The sequence below is a fragment of the Caretta caretta genome, chromosome 7 (assembly GCF_965140235.1).
Source record: "Caretta caretta isolate rCarCar2 chromosome 7, rCarCar1.hap1, whole genome shotgun sequence".
Taxonomy (NCBI): domain Eukaryota; kingdom Metazoa; phylum Chordata; order Testudines; family Cheloniidae; genus Caretta; species Caretta caretta.
Genome location: NC_134212.1, coordinates 53,013,082 through 53,033,811, shown reverse-complemented (window position 1 = coordinate 53,033,811; position 20,730 = coordinate 53,013,082). Strand labels below are relative to the sequence as shown.

Here is a 20,730-nt window from a genome sequence, read left to right as displayed (position 1 = left end):
GACTACAGACTGAAGGTGATAACATTGTGCCAGTTTACATGGCCTAAATTAAGATTTCTTTGGTATTCTGAAGGAAAGAGGTTTTTGTTTTTTGTTTTTTTTTATTAAAGGCATAGATCTTGAAATTCCAGTCTGGCAAATTCCATGCTTAGGGCATGCAGTCTCAGGTGACTGCTTTAGCCCATTACCTTAAGAATATGGAAAAGTTACGCATGGAAGTTGCATATTATACATAAACCACTGAAAAGTATTTAACTTTGGTCACTTTCCCTAGTTTTATCTGCAAGGGCCCTTTCACAGATCAGAAAGAGGCAGGATTAGACAAAATGTTCTTACACTGAAAGCTGCCTCACCCCCAATAAATTCACATGACAAAATGGACAAAATTTATTAGCAAAATATTTTGCAAAATTTAAAACTGAAGTTACACGATTGGTTGTAAACAAATGTACTAGACAGTCTTCCCATTCCCAATAAAATCATAATGACACATTAGGTCAAATTAGAGAGAAAAAAAATTGTTTTTGCAAGACTTCCACAGGAAGATTTTGTACAAACCTGGCAGTGTTTGTCACTGGATCACACATGCTACCTAAACACCTGAAACATGTTCATTTTCTTAATTGTTCATGTGAGGTTCCCAAGTATGAAATTTTTAGGTATGCTACATCATGAAGTATGCTACCTGACATGTTACAACTCACTGAAAAGAAAAAAGATTTGAACCAGGCTTTGAGGAAAAAAAAAATCAGCATAATCAAGTGTCACTATATGTAAAATGATGGCCTTACGAGATCAGCTGCTAGTCACGAGACATTTGGGCTGCACTTTTAGAAGCCAATCACACTTCAAAATACACATTCTGAATTGGAGTCTTCAGAATCTTCTAGGACCTTGAACACTCCCACTTTTTCTTTTTCAACTGATTCAGACTTTTTCATTTGGTCTAAGAGAAAAACAAACAAAACTGAAGGTTAAACAGAATTGTGTAGTGTCTTACATTGGAAGTAGAACAGTGCAGAGAAAGAAGCTTGTGCCTCCTACTAGCAGATGCTGAATGAAATACACAGCATGCTGAGTATCAGGGCTTGGCTACACTTGCAAGTTAGAGCGCATTAAAACAGTCCCAGGCATCCTAACTCCCGATGTGTCCATACTGGCAAGGCACGTAGAGCGCCTGGACTCTGCAGGTGGAGCGCTTCAGGTAATCCACCTTCACAAGAAGCATAAAGCTTGCTGCGTCCTGGCTGAAATACCTGGCCATCAGTGTGAACGAGGCATTGCATTACTTCACTGTGATTGGCCTCCGAAAATGTCCCATAATCCCCTGAAGTCAAGTGGCCACTCTTCTCATTGTTTTGGAATCGGCTGCAGGAATGCAGATATCCTCTTTCAAAGCTCTGTTTCTGACAGCTGGCATGCTTATCTGCTCTTGGACAATGCAACCATTACTGTGGAATGCTGCTTGCGGTGAGTGGGGGGGGGGGGGGGGGGGGGGGAGGGGGAAGGAGGGCAGCTGCTGCCTGAACTTACAAGACAGCATGCTAACACACTCTCAGCACACCCCAAACCACCTACACACAACACACTCCCTGTCACACTCCGCTCCACCCCTGCCCCATTTGAAAAGCACTTTGCAGCCACTTGCACACTGGGATAGCTACCACAATGCACTGCTCTTTGTGGCATTGCAAGGACTGCTAATGTGTTCATTTGCAGCTGACAGTGTAAACACAAGGCAGCGTTTTCCCTGCTGCAGTCTCCAAAGGCTGGTTTAACTCCCAGTGCTCTACATCTGCAAGTGTAGCCATGCCCTCAGTTGTCAATAGAGTTGGGCAAGAAATGGTTACCCCATCCCAAATCAGGAGGAAAACTAAAAAAATCTGAGACTTTTTTGGTTGAGGTCAATTGAAACATTTCATTTCAACAATTTCAAAATGTTTCATTTAACAGTCATTAAAAAAAAACAACCTATAATTAGCGTGTGTTTCAAAACAAAAAGCTGTTTCAAGCCCCCCCCCATGTTTTAAAAATGTCCTGTTTTGACAATTTTAAAGATTTTCGAAACAGGAAATTCATCAAAACAACCCCTCATTTCCCAGGAACAATTTCAGTTTTGATGAATTGGAATTTTCTGACCAAAAGAAGTTAAGACTTCCTGACCAGCTCTAGTTGTCAATGTAGTAGTAGACAATGGTACTTCACATACATCCATTTTGTTTGAACAGAACACGGACATAAAATTTTATTAGAAATTTCTGTGGGGACCTTGCTCTTGGGCAAATAAAGGCATTGGCAATTCTCCTCTGCTTTTACATATAAAATATAAGGGAAAAATTCTATATATTTTACTGTCAAATAGGAAAAGAGGACCAAATTAGTTTTACTTACCAATAAGGTCACTTCTATCCAGCAGTAACTCTAGATCTTTGTCACTGATTACTTTCTCTCTGGATCCTTTAACCTCTCTATAGAAATAAGAGTATCTTAGTCTAAACACTAGTTCTCAACATTTTTCCACTCAAAGACACCCCCCACCGCCTTTCCATACCAGAATCCCCCAGGACGTCCCGTCCCATATAGCAGAGACCCACATCCCATTTAGTAATATCGGAAGAGCAGGGTAGTTGAGATCCTCAGACGCTTATTTGCATCTCCCAGGTCTAACAAAATGTGGAAGTTAACATACCTTTCATAGTCCCTGGATTTCAGTAATTCCATTAATTCCTTAGGATCCAAGCAACGCTTTGTTTGGATTAACCCAGATTTACCACCTTTAAACTGATCTATAAAAAGAGAAACCTTTCTTGAATATAAAGGCTGCCAAATTACCAATGAATTCTATAAACTGACATCTAATGTATGCTGTTAACCCAACACAGAAAGAGAGAGAAAAAACTATTCTTGGATATACTTGGATTTGTTGCCTAAACATATACCAAACATGCCCTAAATTGTGACGACTAAATTAAATAGTGAAAGTCAGAGCTGCATAAAAAGTTTTCATGTAGGCTTTTACTTTCTAATTGTGGCACGCAAAATTAAAAAAAAAGGTTGCAACACACTGATTTGACATGCACACACACAGTGGAAAAGCTATTAGTTCTACTTACAGTAAAAACATTGCAAATAAAGTTAGATGGTGGATGCCGAAGTGTGTTCCGTTTGCAATGTTGCTGATTGAAACAAAGTGAGGAGTATTATCACTACAAGATAGAGAATAAATGAAAGATATCCTGTCCATTTTATTGGGGTGTATTTCGCTCAGTGAATTAGCTACAACTGTTTTGATTAACATTTTTAAAACAAAAACATTTCTTCAGACGAGAACATCCAGACACCTTTTTGTACCCAAATCTGGATGTTTTCCAATTCAGATCTGACTGTGGGAACAGAAGAGAAGTCTTCCAGACAACAGAATGTACTGGTGTTGTAAAAACAAGAGAGATAGGTTCAATCAAAGTATGACTGAAGATGAGACCTGGAAGGTTTAATGAAAGAGGGGTCATTTGGATCAGCTATCATGTCTTTCAAGAAATGGTATAAGATTAGTTCTAATTGGCTATAGTTGAATGAGGTCAAAGCCAAGGACAACACAACACATGCCCAGAAGGCTTTGCAGCTTTCTGTTACCATTGGACTCACCCAACCTTGCCTGAACTTTTGTTACATTTACTGAAGCATCTGTCCATCCTCGTCTCCCCATTATGCACTTCTTTCTTTCCTCAGTCACCTCTAAGATCTTGCTTTCAAATCCCACCACGGCACCCCACTAAGTTTTTGTTAATTCTCCCTGTAGTGCTTTAGTACTCAACATATGCTACAGGTTAACAATGTACTTCTCAGATGTAGAAAAAGTTGCATGAAATACTGAGAAACAGTATGTAACCATTTTAAAGAGACACAATCAATGTATATACAGTGTGCAGAAGTAAGTTTACATGTATAACTTTACTTTGAGATTTCCTGACTTGAGATCTTAACCATAATCTTCTCTTAATGCAGCTTTTTTAAAGTGATGTTTCTTATGGGTTTTTTATTATATAGATAAAACAAAATGCATCAAGATCTGAAAGCTCTGCTGATTTGTAACCAATTCCAAATCTGGAGCTACTTCTATTTTACCCCTCAAATACCATCAAAGCACTGGTCCCATGCACATGACAAGGTTCACAAGAGAGAGTCCCTCTTCTGCAAACTTTAGGTGCTTTTCATAGATTTATTTTTTTTAAAGGCTAGAAGGGACCATTAGATCTATAGTCTGACCTCGTGTAAAACAGGCTACAAAATGTCACCCAGTTTCCCCTGTACTGAGCTGCAAACCTTGTAATTTGCACCTGCTCCAGTGCATCTAAGTGGAGCTCCTTGTTGCAAGCTTTACATCAGCCCTCTGTAACAACTTCCAGGACCCCTTAGGTCAAAAGTCACTTTGGAAGAGACCCTGCTTAAAATCTAGTACTTAGTTACAGGGAAGAGCAAAGTTTAGCAAATTAATGAGAAGAAAAATATTTGCATTAATGCAATAGGTCAGACTACTCAGTTAACACATTCCATGCCATCTGTCTCCTCTCCTTTAGTACAGGACTTTACATTTATTAGTCCCAATCCCTCCCTCACCCCTGCTGCCTGAAGCCCTCATGTCTCTTATCTTTGTAGGTCATTTTACAGTTTTTCCTTTGTTTAAACTAAAATGGGTGGGGTAGTGTATCTGCAAATTGGATCAGTTGCATTTATACCAAAGAAATTCCTGAGAGATATGCTTTTTCTCCTATTTTAATAGGTCATAAAAGCCAAGAAATTTGCTGGCAGATACTAGAGCAGTAACCAGGGTGGGTTGAGAGGTAGCCGCCCAGGCGCAAAACTGCAGGGGCAGAAATATGGGGCAGTGTGGGTGGGGGATGTGGGGTCACTATGAAGAATGCCCCTCACATTTGAAAACGGTTGCCTTCTGGTTGCTTGGAAGCTAGTGGGAGCCATCCGGCCCGCTCTAGCCTTTCCCCTGAAGGAGTCCAGCCCCTGTCTCCAGAGCCCAGCTGCCATGAGATGCTCCCTGATGCACTCGCCCCGCCACCGCCCAGCCTAGAGGAGGGCAAGAGCAGTAGCACGCAAGTGCCTCTGGGAGCATCCCACAGCAGCTGGGCTCTGCAGACGGGTTGGACTCCTTCGAGGGAGAAACAAGAGCAGGCCGGGTGGCTTCTACCTGTTTCCAAGCAACCAGAAGGCAACCGTTTTCAAACTGTGGGGGGTTCTCTCCATAGTTTGAAAACCTCTGTGTTAAATGGAAGTCAGAAATCTGGGGGGGCCATATGCCCCCACATACCATCCCCCTCCTCCCACGCCACCCCATTTTTCTACCTGGGCGGCTGCCCTACTCTGTTTATGGCCCATATCACCATGATGTAAGTGGAGTATAAAAATCAGAGTAGGCTAAAAGAGCAAGCATAGAATCATAGAAGATGAGGGTTGGAAGAGACCTCAGGAGGTCACCTAGTCCAACCCCCTGCTCAAAGTAGGGCCAACCCCAACTAAATCATCCCAGACAGGGCTTTGTCAAGCCCGGCCTTAAAAACCTCTAAGGATGGAGGTTCCACCACCTCCCTAAGTAACCCATTTCAGTGCTTCACCACCCTCCTAGTGAAATAGTGTTTCCTAATATCCAACCTAGACCTCCCCCACTGCAACTTGAGACCACTGCTCCTTATTCTGTCATCTGTCACCACTGAGAACAGCTGAGCTCCATCCTCTTTGGAACCCCCCTTTAGGTAGTTGAAGGCTGCTATCCAATCCCCCCTCATTCTTTTCTTCTGCAGACTAAATAATCACAGTTCTCTCAGCCTCTCTTCATAAGTCATGTGCCCCAGCCCCCTAATCATTTGCCTTGCCCTCCGCTAGACACACTCCAATTTGTCCACATCCTTTCTGTAGTGGGGGCCCAAAACTGGATACAATACTCGAGATGTGGCCTCACCAATGCCGAATAGAAGGGAATAATCACTTCCCTCAGTCTGCTGGCAATGCTCCTACTAACACAGCCCAATATGCCGTTAGCCTTCTTGGCAACAAGGGCACACTGCTGACTCACATCCAGCTTCTCACCCACTGTAATCCCCAGGTCCTTTTCTGCAGAACTGGAATTCTTGCCTGGGATTTTTCCGTCCTAAGTGCAGGACTCTGCACTTGTCCTTGTTGAACCTCATCAACATCGTTAATTCAAGACTGGCAAATATCACCCAAAAACTAGTAGTAGCCTATGATCTACACTTTGAAAAACATCACACCAAGCAATTTAATTCTCTCATTCTCCCTGTCCCCACCCAAACATACAGCTTTTGGTGTATTATGGGAAGTCCTTACCTTCCTCTGAAGTTTAAAGTACAGGCTACTGTCAGAGGTCCACCAGATTATTAAAAAATCAGTGGATTCAGTGCTTATGAAAAAGGCCAGAGTGCAGAACTGTTAAAATTTTATCAACAGAATAATTATAGCAATGATTTATCACAGTGCCCAATCAATATACCTTCACCAGTAACGATGAGAGGGAAATAGTTCCACCCAACCATTTGTTACTTGGGTTGTACAGAGATTACCAACTAGGAAGACAAAATAGCAGCAAGTAAATTATTGGATTGTGTTGCATACAAAATGAGACAGATTTCATAACACAGTGCCCTAAAAACTATTTTACCTGGGTTATTTTATTACAGAAATTACTTTAGATAGTAATTTTTGGATAGTTTTTGTGGGCAGGGTCCCGCGAATGCCATGATTCTAGGACTGCAAGACTGGCCATCTGGACCAGATACTACAGAAAACCCCAGTAGGACCGTATGTATATATGTGTGTATATATATATAAGAGAGAGATGCAAATTCTGCTAATGTGAACATTGTCACACAACATATTGTTCTCCCTGCCTTCCTCTGCCTCCCCATTTCAGCTGATTTCAATGGATGTGATCCAAAGCTAGACAAGTTTGCCTGTGCCGCTAGAAAGCCCCTTTCCCAAAGCTTCAGACCAAATTAAAGACAGAGTTCTGAATCTTGTCTGTCAGATATTTTCCTTCCTGAAGGTAGATAACTGTAAACCTGGAAGTTGATATTGCCGACAGCTGTCTCATGTCCCCAACAGTCATCTTGACCACTCTCACTCCTTACTGTCTGGTTTCATTCCTGTTTCTCTCCCTGGCCAGCACACACTGTCCTTGCTCCTCACTCTCCCCAGAAGCTAGGAGGAGGTATAGCACACACTGACCCCAAGTTCCACATCAAGGGCCCATAATTTTAGTGGCAAACTAATTAGGCAGCAGTCTGAAATGCATGGAAAGAGTAATTTGCAGCCAAATTCAGCATCATGTCACAGAATTCAGCCTAGATGCTAAAGAATGCATGGAGTGCTGATTAGAAGGGCTAAGAGAAACAGGCATATTTAGAAAAAGGAGACAAACTACTTACATATAGAGAAATTCTCTGTTAACAAGAACAATTAGAAATAATCTTGAATTATAGCAAGAATTCCCCACAGTTAATGGAACAAAAAAGTTTTACAAGTTCCGAAGAATGAATTTACTAACTTTTATGAATAATCAACTTCTCTAGCTTCCTTTTGGCAGCAGCTCTCTCCACAATCTTCTGGTCAACAGTATTTGCTGTCACAAGGCGATAAACAACAACTGGCTTTGTCTGACCAATTCTGTGACATCTATCTTGGGCCTGAAGGTCAGACTGGGGGTTCTAAAATGAACGAGATTAAAGAAATCAAATTAGCTTAATTGTTAAAAGATGCACAGTGAATTCTATTTTTCATCACTCAGCTTTCCAAGCTATCACTTTTCAGGATGAAAAGTCTACCACAGGGGGTTTTGTATGGTGGGAAAAGGGAAAGACTGAGAAAAAACTATTCAAATGTTCTGGAGAATGAGTGAGAGATATTTATCCCTTTACTAAAAAAGTTGTAACTTAATTAAACCAGTTCTACAATTGAAATGGACGATGGAATTAGCCCTCACTGGGAAATACTTTTGCACCAGAATTCTCAATTTGTTTATTTGGAGCTCTTCATAGTTCCTGAAATGGGAAGAGATATGCTAAGTATGCTTGTGCAGCCTAAGTAGCTGTATACTGAAAAAGTTGAAGATGTACAAGTCCATAGGGATTAGCCTCCTAACAGCTCTTCAACCATCCTCCTGAGGCTCACAGAAGGTAGTGGGGCTGTAGCTTGCTGGAGCTTTGGGATGTCAGTTGACTGGGAAAATTTTGGGCACCAGAGACCAACAAGGCAGCTGTTGAAATAGGGAAGTTTGCAGAAGTTGTCTGCCCAAGAGGGCTCAAACTTCTTTAAGAGCTTTAAACTTCTTCTCTCCAAGGTAGGCATTTTAATAATTATCAACACTCAAGCAGTATGCATTCTTTTCAAAAACAGAAAAGCCTGTTTTTAAGAAAATTCAGGGACCAGCCAGTTGCCTACAAAGCAATCTTAGCTGTGATCTTACGTGTTTTGAATAGGCCAGCACATTTTTACTTATTACCCTATATTTAATCTGAATATATATATTTTACTATGTAATTTTCACATACATTACTTTCATAGATTATCTGGTAGAGCATCCCATACCACAAAATGCTAAGTGAGTATCTAGGGTTACAGTAGAAAATTGTATGATGTAGCATTTGAGAAACAGTTTATCATCTTACCCAGTCACTATCATAGATGATGACTGTGTCTGCTGCAGTCAAATTAATGCCCAGACCTCCAGCCCGTGTACTCACTAAAAATATGAAAACTTCAGGATCTGTATTAAATTTATGCATCTGGAAAAGAATACATCTAACATGAAATAGCATACAGAATAAAAGGATATGGTCAGTGGGTTTTTTTTTTTAACCCATGTTTTAAATTAAATCAGATGATGATTAAAAATATATTATTTGCTTTGTCTTTCTACAAGGCATTACATATAAAGCTTACCAACAGAGGTTGAATTTGTTGCAATTAGCTGAGTTGGATACATGCACCTAAGCATTTAAGCTATTACTTACATTTTCTTCTCTCTCTGTATAGGACATAGATCCATCCAAACGACTAAATTTGTAATTCCGCAGATAGCAATAATCCATCAAAATGTCCAACATCAGTGTCATTTGTGAGAACAGCAACACCTACAAGTAGTTAAGATTCCTCAGTATCCCTATTTTAAAAAATAAAACCGAACACCAAAAACACACAACAAGGCAACTGATCAGTTATGATCCATATTCATAAACAAAAATACCTTGTGTCCTCTCTTTTTCAGTTCTGGCAGCATCCGGTCCAAAAGTAGAAATTTGCCTGAATTCTTCACTAGATCTTCATCAACCTTAAAACAGAGTAAAAAGGAGAAGTCAAGATTTACAATCTCCCAGATGTATCAACATTCATGTACTAGGGATGACAGTTAATGCACTAGGCTTCAACCTGCGTGGCTAATCCTATCTCATCCTTTTTCAGCCTAGATCATTTGATTGTGTAAACCATGAGTTGTGGCTCAAAGTTCCTGACAGCCTCTAAGGGTCCCCTCTGAATGATAGTGGATTCAACTAGCTGGCAGTCATGCTCATGTTAATTTGCAAGACTATATTTTGAAGAAGATCCTTTGGTTTTCATTAATGGCTTATTTAGGGTTAGTAAAAATGTTAGAGGGTTAAAGCTACCATACACACATCATCCAAATTCTTTTCCCCTTTTCAATATAGTAAGAGGGTTTATGTAGTATAGAAAACCTATTAAGATGATCTTTATATATATTCATTACAGGGCTGGGACAGAGGGTTGGGGTGCGGGCTGGGAATGTGGAGTTCAGGGTCTGGGAGGGGGCTTTGGGGTGAGGCCAGGGATGAGGGATTTGGGGTGCAGGAGAGGGCTCAGGGTTTGGAGGAGGCTCAGGGCTGGGGCAGGGGATTGGGGTGCAGGCTTATCTCAGGTGGCTCCCGGTCAGCGGCGCAGCCAGGGTGCAGAGGCAGGCTTCCCACCTATCCTGGCACCGCTGACTGCATTGCACCCCGGAAGCAGCCAGCAGCAGGTCTGGCTCCTAGGCAGAGGCATGCAAGCAGCTCCGCGCAGCTCACCCCGCAGGCACTGCCTGCCCCCCCCCACTGGTTGGGACCAGACACTGAACTTACTCTCTCCCATATCTGCTGTAGGAAATTTCAAAACAAGACTGAATCACATTGGTAGGGTTTTGTGGAGAAACATACTATACAAATCTAAAGCTGTTCACCGGCATTACATTACCTACAGTAATTTTCAAAAAACACTGCTTTGAATGCTTCAGTATATGTACCTTAAATTGCTGCGTGGCAGGGTCCAGTGGATATTCAATGAGATATGGGTGGTTACAACATTTCCTCAGTAACATCATAATATTCTGCAGTTTAAGGTTGATTTCTGAATCCGTAGGAATGGTCATTTCTATCACTGGCCTTACAAAGACACGTAATGTTTTTAGTACAGCAAAATGTCAATGCATTTCAAGTGCAGTACAACCTAACAAATGTCTAGAAGACCTACTGTGAACTACTAGATTTTCAGAATTAGAAAAAGGATAATGCAGTTTTTCATTTATCTTGATTCAAAATTTAGTTTCAATTTTATGTAATATTTCATAGTGTATTAAAAGGGATCTTCTAAGTTAAAGATATTTTTAAAACAGGGATTTTTTTCTTCGAGATATGCACCTCTCTTTTTCTACTTCTTCTTGCATTTTGCTGATCAGTTTTTCCAGCTCATCAGGCGTATCACCATCTCGTTCACGGTAATCAACTGCTTTTCGACTCCGACGCTTTGGTCGTCCTGTAGGACTCAACTCCACTACTTCTTCCTGTAGCAAGCGATACAAATTATGACAGTCAGCAGACGTTTCTCATGTGTCATTGGGGGGAAGGGGAGAGGGCAGCTAGATGTGACCCAACCCCTTGGTGTCCCAGTGATTCTCAACATATCTGCTGCTTAAAGAGTCTGTTCACTAACAGTACACATTTCCCAATATTTATTATTGAAGGTACATTATCGGGAAAATATTTTATACTGCCCAGATTTCTCTGTCATTGATGTAGTGAAGACTGGTCTGCAGCTGACATCAGAAAAAGACAGTTACCTTTTTCTGTAACTGGTGTTCTTTGAGATGTGTTGCTCATGTCCATTCCATATTAGGCATCTCCCAAGCAGTACCAATGGAGACAGGCAGGAGTTAATAGATTGCCACACAACTCTGCCAAACCCAGCATGAGCTGTGAATGTGTGGACAGATGACCAAGTCACAGCTCTACAGATGTCCTGGATAGGGATGTGCACTAGGAAGGCTGCCGAGGATGCCTGAGCTCTAGTCGAGTGGGCTCTGACGATCAGCGGGACCCCCCACCAGTTCGTAACATGTCCATATGAAAGAGGTGATCCAGTTGGAAATCCTCTGCGAGGACACTGGAAAGCCCTTCATCCTATCCGCTGTGGTGATGAAGAGCTGTGTTAATTTACGGAAAGGCTTGGTACGCTGTAGGTAAAAAGCCAAGGCCCAACGGATGTCCAGCACGTGAAGACGGTTGGGACAGAACACCGGGGGGCGGGAGGGGGAGGAGATGATGTTCTGGTTCATATGAAAGATGGATACCACCTTCGGCAGGAAGGCTGGGTGGGGCCGCAGCTGAACCCTGTCTTTGAAGACGACCATGTACAGCAGTTCTGAGGCCAAGGCTTTAATCTCAGAGACTCGTCTTGCTGATGTCATTGCCACCAGGAAAGCGACCTTCCATGACAGGTGGGAAAGGGAGCAGGAGCCCAGCAGCTCAAAGAACCAAAATCCCACTGTGGGACAGGGGTCTGTACCTGCGGGAAGAGTCTCTTGAGGCCTCTCAAGCATCTGACCATGATGTCATGAGAAAAACACCATCTGGCCCTGGATTGGTGGGTGAAAAGCAGAGATGGCTGCGAGATGTACTCTAATGGACGAGTGCGCCAGGACCTGGTTCCTCAGATGAAGCAGGTAGTCTAAAATAGACTGTACGGAAGAATGTGAGGGAGAGATGCCACACTCGGACGCCCAGCGGGAAAACCTTGTCCAAGTAACTCAGTCTGGTTGAGGGCTTCATATTCCCCAGGAGGACCTGTTGGATCTCATCCGAGCAGGTCCGCTCCTCTGGGTTCAGCCACGCAGCATCCACACTGAGAGGTGGAGGGACGTGAGGTTGAGGTGTAATAGCTGACCATGGTCCTGTGACAGCAAGTCCAGCTGGTTAAGCAGGGGCCAAGGAGGGGCTGCTGCCAGGTTCATGAGGGTGCCGAACCATTGCTGGCGATATCATGATAACCTGTGCCTTGTCTCTCTTTATCTTTGCCAGGACCTTGCTGGTGAGTGGAATCGGAGGGAATGCATACATCAGGCTCCCTGACCAGGACAGGAGGAAGGCATCGGAGAGGGAGTCCTTGCCCAGACCCGCTGGGAACAAAACCGATGACACTCCCGGTTTTGCCTGGTGGCAAACAGGCCCACTTGGGGAGTTCCCCACCTCTGGAAAATCATGCAGGCTACCTCTGACTGGAATGACCACTCGTAGTGAGAGGGTAAGTCTCTGCTGAGGTGATCCAGGAGCGTGTTCTTGACACCAGGGAGGTGACATGCTTCCAAGTGGATTTCATGGCTGATGCAGAAGTCCTAGAGATGGACTGCCTCTTGGTTGAGAGCCGACGAGAGTGCTCCCCCTTGCCTGTTGATGTAGAAAATCAAGGCTGTGTTGTCCATCAGGACTCTCACCACCTTGCCCAACAGGTGAGGTAGAACAATCTGCATGCCAAGTGGACCGCTCTGAGTTCTTTGATGTTTATGTGACACATCCTCTCCTATTGGGACCACATACCCTGGGTGTGGAGATTGCTGAGGTGCGCACCTCAGCCAAGGTGTCAGAAACTAACTGGATGGAGTGAGGGGGGGTGTCGAATGGAACTCCCTCTAGGACTGTCCTGCGATCGATCCACCATCACAGCTAGGTAAGATTGTTGGGGGTTGGTAAGGATCTTTTCCAGGTGATCCCTGGACTGGAATAGACCGTTGCCAGCCACGTGGACCCCAAGATGCAGGCAAACCCTGGCCATAGTCAGGAAGAATGTGGAGACTTCTGCGATGAGGTCTGCCAATGTCTGGAACCTTTCTAGTGGCAGAAATGCTCTGGCACAGGTCGAGTCAAGCACCGCTCCAATGAACTCTATCCTCTGCACCGGAACTAGCATAGACTTTTTGTCATTCACCAGTAGGCCCAGGGAGAGGCACGTGGCTTGCAAAGCTGCAACATCCTTTTGGACCCGAGACCTGGAGCTGCCTTTGACTAGCCAGTTGTTAAGGTACAGGTAGATCTGGATACCCCGATGCCTGAGGTAAGCAGCCACCACTGATATGCACTTGGTAAACACCCTCAGTGCTGTTGCCAGGCCAAACGGGAGGACTGCAAACTGGTACTGGTCAGGTCCCCACCATAAATTGGAGGAAGCGTCTGTGTCCTTGAAAGATCGCTATGTGGAAGTATGTGTCCTTCAAGTCGAAGGCGGCATACCAGTCTTCCGGAACCAGGGAAGGGATGATAGAGGCTAGGGAGATCACATGGAGCCTCAGCTTCTTTAGGTACTTCTTGAGTCTCGCAGGTCTAGGATGGGCCATAGACCGCTCTTGGCCTTTTGGATTAAAAAGTACTGGGCATAGAACTCCTTGTTCCTGTACTCTAGAGGAATCTCCTCCACCACACCCAGCAGCAGTAACTCTTACCTCCTGCACAAGGAGACTCTCGTAAGGGTCTCTGAAGAGGGACAGGGAGGGGGGGTGAAAAAGGGGGGCAGAAAGAAACTGGAGGGTATAACCCTGTGCCAGTGTTGAGGACCTAGCGATCTGAAGTTGTAGCGATCCATGCAGGAAGGAAAAAGGAAAGGCAGTTGGAAAAAACTGGGGAAGATGGATCCAGGGAATAGTCTGGTAGTTCACCCTTGGGTGCACCCTCAAAATGATCAGTTGGCCCCCTGCTTGTTTCAGGTTGAGCTTGACTGCGCAGAGGGTGGAAGTGGGTGGCTCGGATGACATTTGTAGCCCTGGGCTTTCTTGTGAGGCAGGTCCTGCTGAGGCAGACTCGCCGGCTCTGCGGCTGTTGTGGTTTGAACCGCTTATGCGCCAGGCCTGGGACGTAAAGGCCCAGAGTTTTGAGGGTGGTATGGTAGTCCTTTAAACCATGCAGCTTGCTGTCTGTTCGCTTTGCCAATAGGGACCGGCTGTTGAAGGGAAGGTCCTGCTTAGACTGCTGAGCCTTGGCAGACAAGCTAGAGAGGAGCAACCAGGAGGCTTGCCACATGGAGATGGCGGAGCCATGGTGTGAGCAGTAGAATCTGCTGCATCTGACGCCGCCTGGAGGGCCGCCCTGGCCACGGTCATACCTTCGTCAATAACCGCTTGGAATTCCATCCTGGACCCCTCAGGAAGCAAACACTCGAACTTGGCCATGGCTTGCTACATGTTAAAGTCATATCGGCCAAGGAGAGCCTGGTGTTTGGCCACTGTTAACTGAAGGCTGGAAGATGAATAAACTTTATGTTCAAAGAGATCCAGTATCCTTGAGTCATTGTTGTCCTTGCCTTTCCCTGTGGTTAACTGCCTCAACCACAAGGAAATTGGGGGCTGGGTGGGAATAAGTACTCATGTCCCTTAGCTGGCACAAAAGTACTTGCACTTGCCCTTTTGGAGATGGGGGGGATGGAGACTGCCACAGGGCTTTAGTAATCTTATGGGGTAAAGCCACCATAGGAGGAGCAGAGGATGTCAAACAGGGAGTCCGAAGGCTCCTCCAATTCCTCTGCCTGAAGCCTCAGGTTAGATGTGACCCTCTTGAATAGTTTCTGGTACGTCTTAGCATCATCCTGAGGAACTGGGTGAGAAGGCCCCGTGATAGCCTCGTCTGGTGACAAGGATGATGCCGGGGCACAGGATCCTAAATGCCCATTGGTGGTCCAACAGCTCCTGGACCTGTGGGGTCTTTCCCCCCCAAAGCCTCAAGCACTGGAGGGGGCCGGCATTGAGTGGGCAGCCTGGGTGACCCCACAAGGGTTCCATGGATAGCATGGCACTGGCCACTGTACTTGGGGCCATAGGATGGATTTCGGTGCAGATGATGTAGATGGCACCAGAGCTAGTCCTGCAGTCAGGGGACCCTGCTCAATGATGGAGCTATAACCGGTACAGTCGGTACTGGGAGACCAAGATCAGACGGGGCAGTGGCTCTTGTCTGACTGGTGTTAGTCGCTGCGCCTCAAGGTAGGCCTGTCTGAGTGAGACAAATGTCTTGGTCGGAGCCTCGGGGACCTACTGCGTTCAGCAGATCAGTGTCGGAAATCCGGCAATCTATGCCTGACGTGACTCAACTGGTACTGGGAAGTTAAGCAGGATCACAAGCCAATTGCCAGGAGGATCCTCTCAAATACAGCAATCTCCATCTTGGAGACAGATGACGATGGGCTAGTGATCACTGCCTTCGGTCCCCTGATCAGTCTGTGATCTGTACCGAGCTCTTGGAGACACGAGGGGTTGGTCTTAGTGCTCCTGCCAGGGGGCACATGCCTTGGTGGGTCTGTGCCAGGCTACTGGCGAGATATGCCTCGAATCCTGCTGTCAGTGCCCAAAGTCAGGAGACAGGAAAAGGGCTCCGTTGAGCCTGCTTCTCTATCTCTGAGGCGTGAAGGCTTTCAGTAGGCAAGTGGTGGCGGGGTGTCCCTTGCGATGTGGAATGGTGCCACTGAGGCAGGAACATACGTAGAGGTCCCAAGGCGGGTTTACCTTGAGACGAGGGTACTGCCAGAGTGGGCAGCACCGGAAGCGTCAGGATCTCCTGAGATAGCTGTAGGGCTTCAGGTGTCAATGGCACCTGAAGCTGACAGAGGCCTCCACTGCTATCCGGAGTTGCAGACAAGGTATGCGATGGGTTGCACCACTCGACTTGAGCTGGGGCCCAACTTCCCGAAGAAAGTGTTGAGCTGCCAGCGTGGGTCTTGGCTTGCCCCAAGCCCTCTCCTTTCCCTTGTGGGCAGCAGGAGCTCTTCCCCTCACTGTCTTCTTCAGCTTCTTGGCTGGCAGGGAGGGACAGCCCAGTGGTTTGATCATTGGCCTGCTAAACCCAGGGTTGCGAGTTCAATCCTTGAGGGGGTCATTTAGGGATCTGGGGCAAAAATTGGAGATTGGTCCTGATTTGAGCAGGGGGTTGGACTAGATGACCTCCTGAGGTCCCTTCCAACCCTGATAGTCTATGATTCTATGATCCATGGAGGGGGAATCGGTGCTGGCTCGTGGTAGTGCCGGCAGAGCACTGCGCACCAACGCCCTGGTGCCAAGTTGGACTGTCGCTCCGGTGCCAGAGCGAGTGCCGACTCCATCAGGAGCACGTTAAGACGGTTGTCCCGCTCCTTTTTCATCCTGGGTTTGAAAGACTTACAAATACGACACTTGTTACTTATGTGCCCTTCACCCAAGCACCTTAGGCAGCTACTATGGGGATCGCTGATGGGCATAGGCTGTTTGCAACGATCGCAGGGCTTAAAGCATGCCCCGTCCCCAGGCTGAGTCCCGTTCGGGATTAAAGAAGACTTTAAGAACTACCACCAAGGGTAACTAATTCGACTACTAACTGTATACAACTATATGTCCACAGTATTCTTGCCAGCAAGTTAAGGAAGTATGGGCTGGATGAATGGACTATAAGGTGGACAGAAAGCTGGCTAGATCGTCGGGCTCAACGGGTAGTGATCAATGGCTCCATGTCTAGTTGGCAGCGGTATCAAGCGGAGTGCCCCAAGGGTCTGTCCTGCACCCTCAGCAAGTTTACAGATGACACTAAACTGGGAGGAGTGGTAGGATACGCTGGAGGGTAGGGATAGGATACAGAGGGACGTAGACAAAGAGGATTGGGCCAAAAGAAATCTGATGAGGTTCAACAAGGACAAGTGCAGACTCCTGCACTTAGGATGGAAGAATCCCATGCACCGCTACAGACTAGGGACTGAATGACTAGGCAGAATTTCTGCAGAAAAAGACCTAGGGGTTACAGTGGACGAGAAACTGGATATGAGTCAACAGTGTGCCCTTGTCGCCAAGGAGGCTAACGGCATTTTGGGCTGTGTAAGTAGGAGCATTGCCAGCAGATCGAGGGATGTGATCATTCCCCTTCATTCGGCATTGGTGAGGCCTCATCTGGAGTACTGTGTCCAGTTTTGGGCCCCACACTAAAAGAAGAAGGTGGAAGAGTCCAGCGGAGGGCAACAAAAATGATGATGAGGAGAGGCTGGGGGAACTGGGATTGTTTAGTCTGAGGAAGAGAAGAATGAAGGGGGATTTGATAGCTGCTTTCAACTACCTGAAAGGTGGTTCCAAAGAGGATGGATCTAGACTGTTCTCAGTGGTAGCAGATGACAGAACGAGGAGTAATGGTCTCAAATTGCAGTGGGGGAGGTTTAGGTTGGATATTAGGAAAAACTTTTTCACTAGGAGGGTGGTGAAGCACTGGAATGTGTTACCTAGAGAGGTGGTGGAATCTCCTTACTTAGGAGTTTAAGGACAGGCTTGACAAAGCCCTGGCTGGGATGATTTAGCTGGGGATTAGGTCCTGCTTTGAGCAGGGGGTTGGACTAGATGACCTCCTGAGGTCCCTTCCAACCCTGATATTCTACGATATTACAGGGTTTGTAAAGTTCTCAAGAACGGAGAACAAAACAATGCTAGTCAAAGCAGCAAATGCCCCAGCACCATCACTGGTGGCAAGAAGGAACTGAGGGTGGGGAGAACCAGGGGTGCCCCTTATACTGCAGCATGTGCACACCACTCTAGAGGGCACCAGAGCCAGTCCCTTACAGATACTGCTGAGGGAAAAACTTCCAGCACAGGTGTATGTGATGAGCACACACACCTAATATGGAATGGACTTAAAGAAGAACCAGGCTCTTATATCTGACCCTACCACGTGTGTACTTGGCTTTGATTTATCATGCCAGTCAGGGTCCTTCTGATACCTTTTCAAGTGGGCCAGGGTCAATGTGCAGCCAGCCTGCACACCCGGGGCACATCCATTTATGGCCAAAGAGACAATGTCACACATTATTGAGGACTGCCCTCTGACAAGATTTGATGGCGGTCTGAGGTCTCTACACTTTGTAGAGGAGGCTGCCACAAATTGGCTTGGCAAGCTCTGCATTTGATAAGAAAATGACTCGAAGGTCACCCTCTTGTCCTACCTAAAAAAGTTATGTTGTGACAATAACTGAAGTATGACTACTGAAGATGTCCAGCGGTTTACTACTTAACTAAACATAAATTCTAATTTTTTAAAAAAGTGGCTTCAATTCTCAGTACACAACTTTAGATACTGAAAGCCTCATTTTCCAAGAGGTGCACGGGGACTCATTGCTTTTGTGGACTATCACAACAACCTTAATGGTCACTTGAGCAAGAGGAAGGTCTTTTAGCTGTGAACTACAGAAATACCATTATGTCCTTTCTAGGCTAAAACTAGCCAAGGAGCAACATGCTCTAAATTCTATACCCACTGACGTCAACAGCAATGAATTCCAATTGAAATAAGTGGCAGAAGGATTAGGCCCAGAACTATTCACAACAAAAAGCTTTTGCTCAATTTTATTATTTTCTTCAATAATAGTCAGTGCTGAAGTTTAAAAAGACTTAAGTATATGGAAACTTTGACAGGGTAATAAGCCAATTTTGAGCTGAGAGGCAATGAAATAATAGACAAAAGTCAAATCAGGAAAATATTTTAGAGACCTGTAACAAAAAAAATTTGACACCAAAATTGATAAGGTAGAATGTTTCTATTCAACTTCAATGTATAGAATTCTAATATAACTAATGAGCTATGCATCTGTACACAAAACTAAACTGGTAAAAAAAAGTGTTTTAGAAGTCACTACTAGTGTAACCAATGCTATGGTATTTTCATTTGTGAACCGTAATTGTTTTTATACATTTCTGAAGTCCACAGCAGTAGGTACCTCATTGTTTCCGAGCAGCTTTTTAATGGTCCGATTTACAATAGCAGTATAGAAGGTTTCTTGTTTCTTTGCTAGTGGTGCATAGACCACAACTTCTCGTTTAGGAGGAACCTCAAGAGCTACATCAGATTTCAGTCTTCTCAATAAGAAAGGTGTCAAAATCTAAAATGTAAACAAATACATACACAACCATTAAACACGTGGGGCCAAGCTCTCTAGTGCAGTGGTCTCCAACCGTTTTACGCTCAAGATCACTTTTTGAATTTAAGGGCAACCCAGGATATACCTCGCCCCTTGCTCGAGGCCCTGCCCACTCCACTCCCCCCCCCATTGCACACTCTCCCCCCACCCTCACTCACTTTCAGCAGGCTGGGGGTTGGGGTTTGGGAGGGGGTGTGCGTTCTGGATTGGGGCTGAGGGGTTCATACTAAAATACTGAGAAATCCTTATAATGGTAATGCAGTTATTGTCTACATGCCATAGCTTTGAAAAGTGGCTATTTAAAAATTTTGAAAGTTACATTCCCTAGGAACTCTGTGGACTTAAACATTTATGTGATCCTGACACAACAATGAAGTAGTGCCCCTACTGGATTACAGGGGTTGTCAGTGAAGAGTCAGCATTTGTCAACAGTTACCACATAGCATATCTGGGAGACAAGTTTTTCCATAGAGCTGGAATAGGAAAACAGTGGTGACTATTGGCAAGTGTTGACTTAAAAAAAAAAAAAAAGCAGCGGCCACCTAACAATAGTTTGGTTTTGCCTTTGAATAGGGGAATAAAACCCCATTACAAACTTGGAGAGTAAGAAGTGATCCCTGCCCACTGCCAACAAAATGATCTGAGATAAAAATACGTTTGGGTCACATTCCATAAAAGACAAACTGTTGAATGACACACACAACTCAACTTAATGTTAATGATAGTGCATGGTACCAGTTTAATCTGCTGGTGAAACATCAAGTGCTAAAAAAGTGCAGAAACAAAAGTCGCAGTTAGCTTTAGTCTTCAGAATTCTCAATTTCATTCCAAAACCAAAACCAAAAAAAAAAAAAAAAATCAAAGACTCATGCCATTCTTTTAATCTTCTAATGTTGAGAAGGTCCAATACAAAATAAATGCAGAAAGTGCCAACAATGCCAAAGATACAACACCAGACCTGCTAAATTGTGTTATGATCAACTCCAAAGAAGAAATCTGTTCTAAAAAATATGCTCGGGATTAAAGGTGCAATAAAACTTTAAAACAAGAACAGCAAAATCATCAAGATCCCAGACCTGGTGCAACATGTGTAAGATGTTCTGCTCCCTTTCTTTAGCAACAATATCTTCAGCAATTTCTGTAATGCTTGTAATGTCAAACCAGGACTCAAAGCTAGAGACAGAGACAAAACAATTCAAGTTATTTCATATGCATTATTCGTTGTTATTTGAATGTGTGTCAAACTCCAAAAAAGTTTCTAAAGCACATTATGTATGAAAGATGTAAGGCCAGACAATTGTAAAACTGAATTATAACAAATACAAATGTTAGTTGGAAAGCACAGTGCAATGTGTTATACAAAACAACATTATTTCTGCTGTAGAACTAGACCTTTGCAATCTCTTTCCAGCTTAGCACTGAATTCAAAGTTGTTTTTTGGCACTGCAATGTGACAGGTAGTCATGAAGGAAAACTTAATGCTTC

The 20,730-nt window shown here is 44.6% G+C and overlaps 1 protein-coding gene across 3 annotated transcripts in view; it reads right to left on the bottom strand.

Annotated features, from left to right (window-relative positions):
- Positions 1-374: 374 nt before the first annotated feature.
- The window catches only part of HELLS (helicase, lymphoid specific), a 73,695-nt gene continuing 53,339 nt past the window's right edge, over positions 375-20,730 (bottom strand). For 2 of the 3 annotated variants that reach the window (XM_075130662.1, XM_048857969.1), the window contains exons 12-22: positions 20,322-20,418; positions 19,045-19,206; positions 10,710-10,852; positions 10,316-10,454; positions 9,269-9,352; positions 9,036-9,155; positions 8,691-8,807; positions 7,571-7,730; positions 2,690-2,786; positions 2,392-2,468; positions 375-946 (exon numbers count right to left, since the gene is read on the bottom strand). In XM_075130662.1, coding sequence (XP_074986763.1) covers positions 849-946; positions 2,392-2,468; positions 2,690-2,786; positions 7,571-7,730; positions 8,691-8,807; positions 9,036-9,155; positions 9,269-9,352; positions 10,316-10,454; positions 10,710-10,852; positions 19,045-19,206; positions 20,322-20,418 — 1,294 coding nt within the window. In that variant the 3' untranslated portion in view covers positions 375-848. Of the gene's footprint in view, positions 947-2,391; positions 2,469-2,689; positions 2,787-3,113; positions 3,177-7,570; positions 7,731-8,690; positions 8,808-9,035; positions 9,156-9,268; positions 9,353-10,315; positions 10,455-10,709; positions 10,853-19,044; positions 19,207-20,321; positions 20,419-20,730 lie in introns of those variants that run through there. The other variant, XM_048857971.1, reaches the window with a different exon arrangement.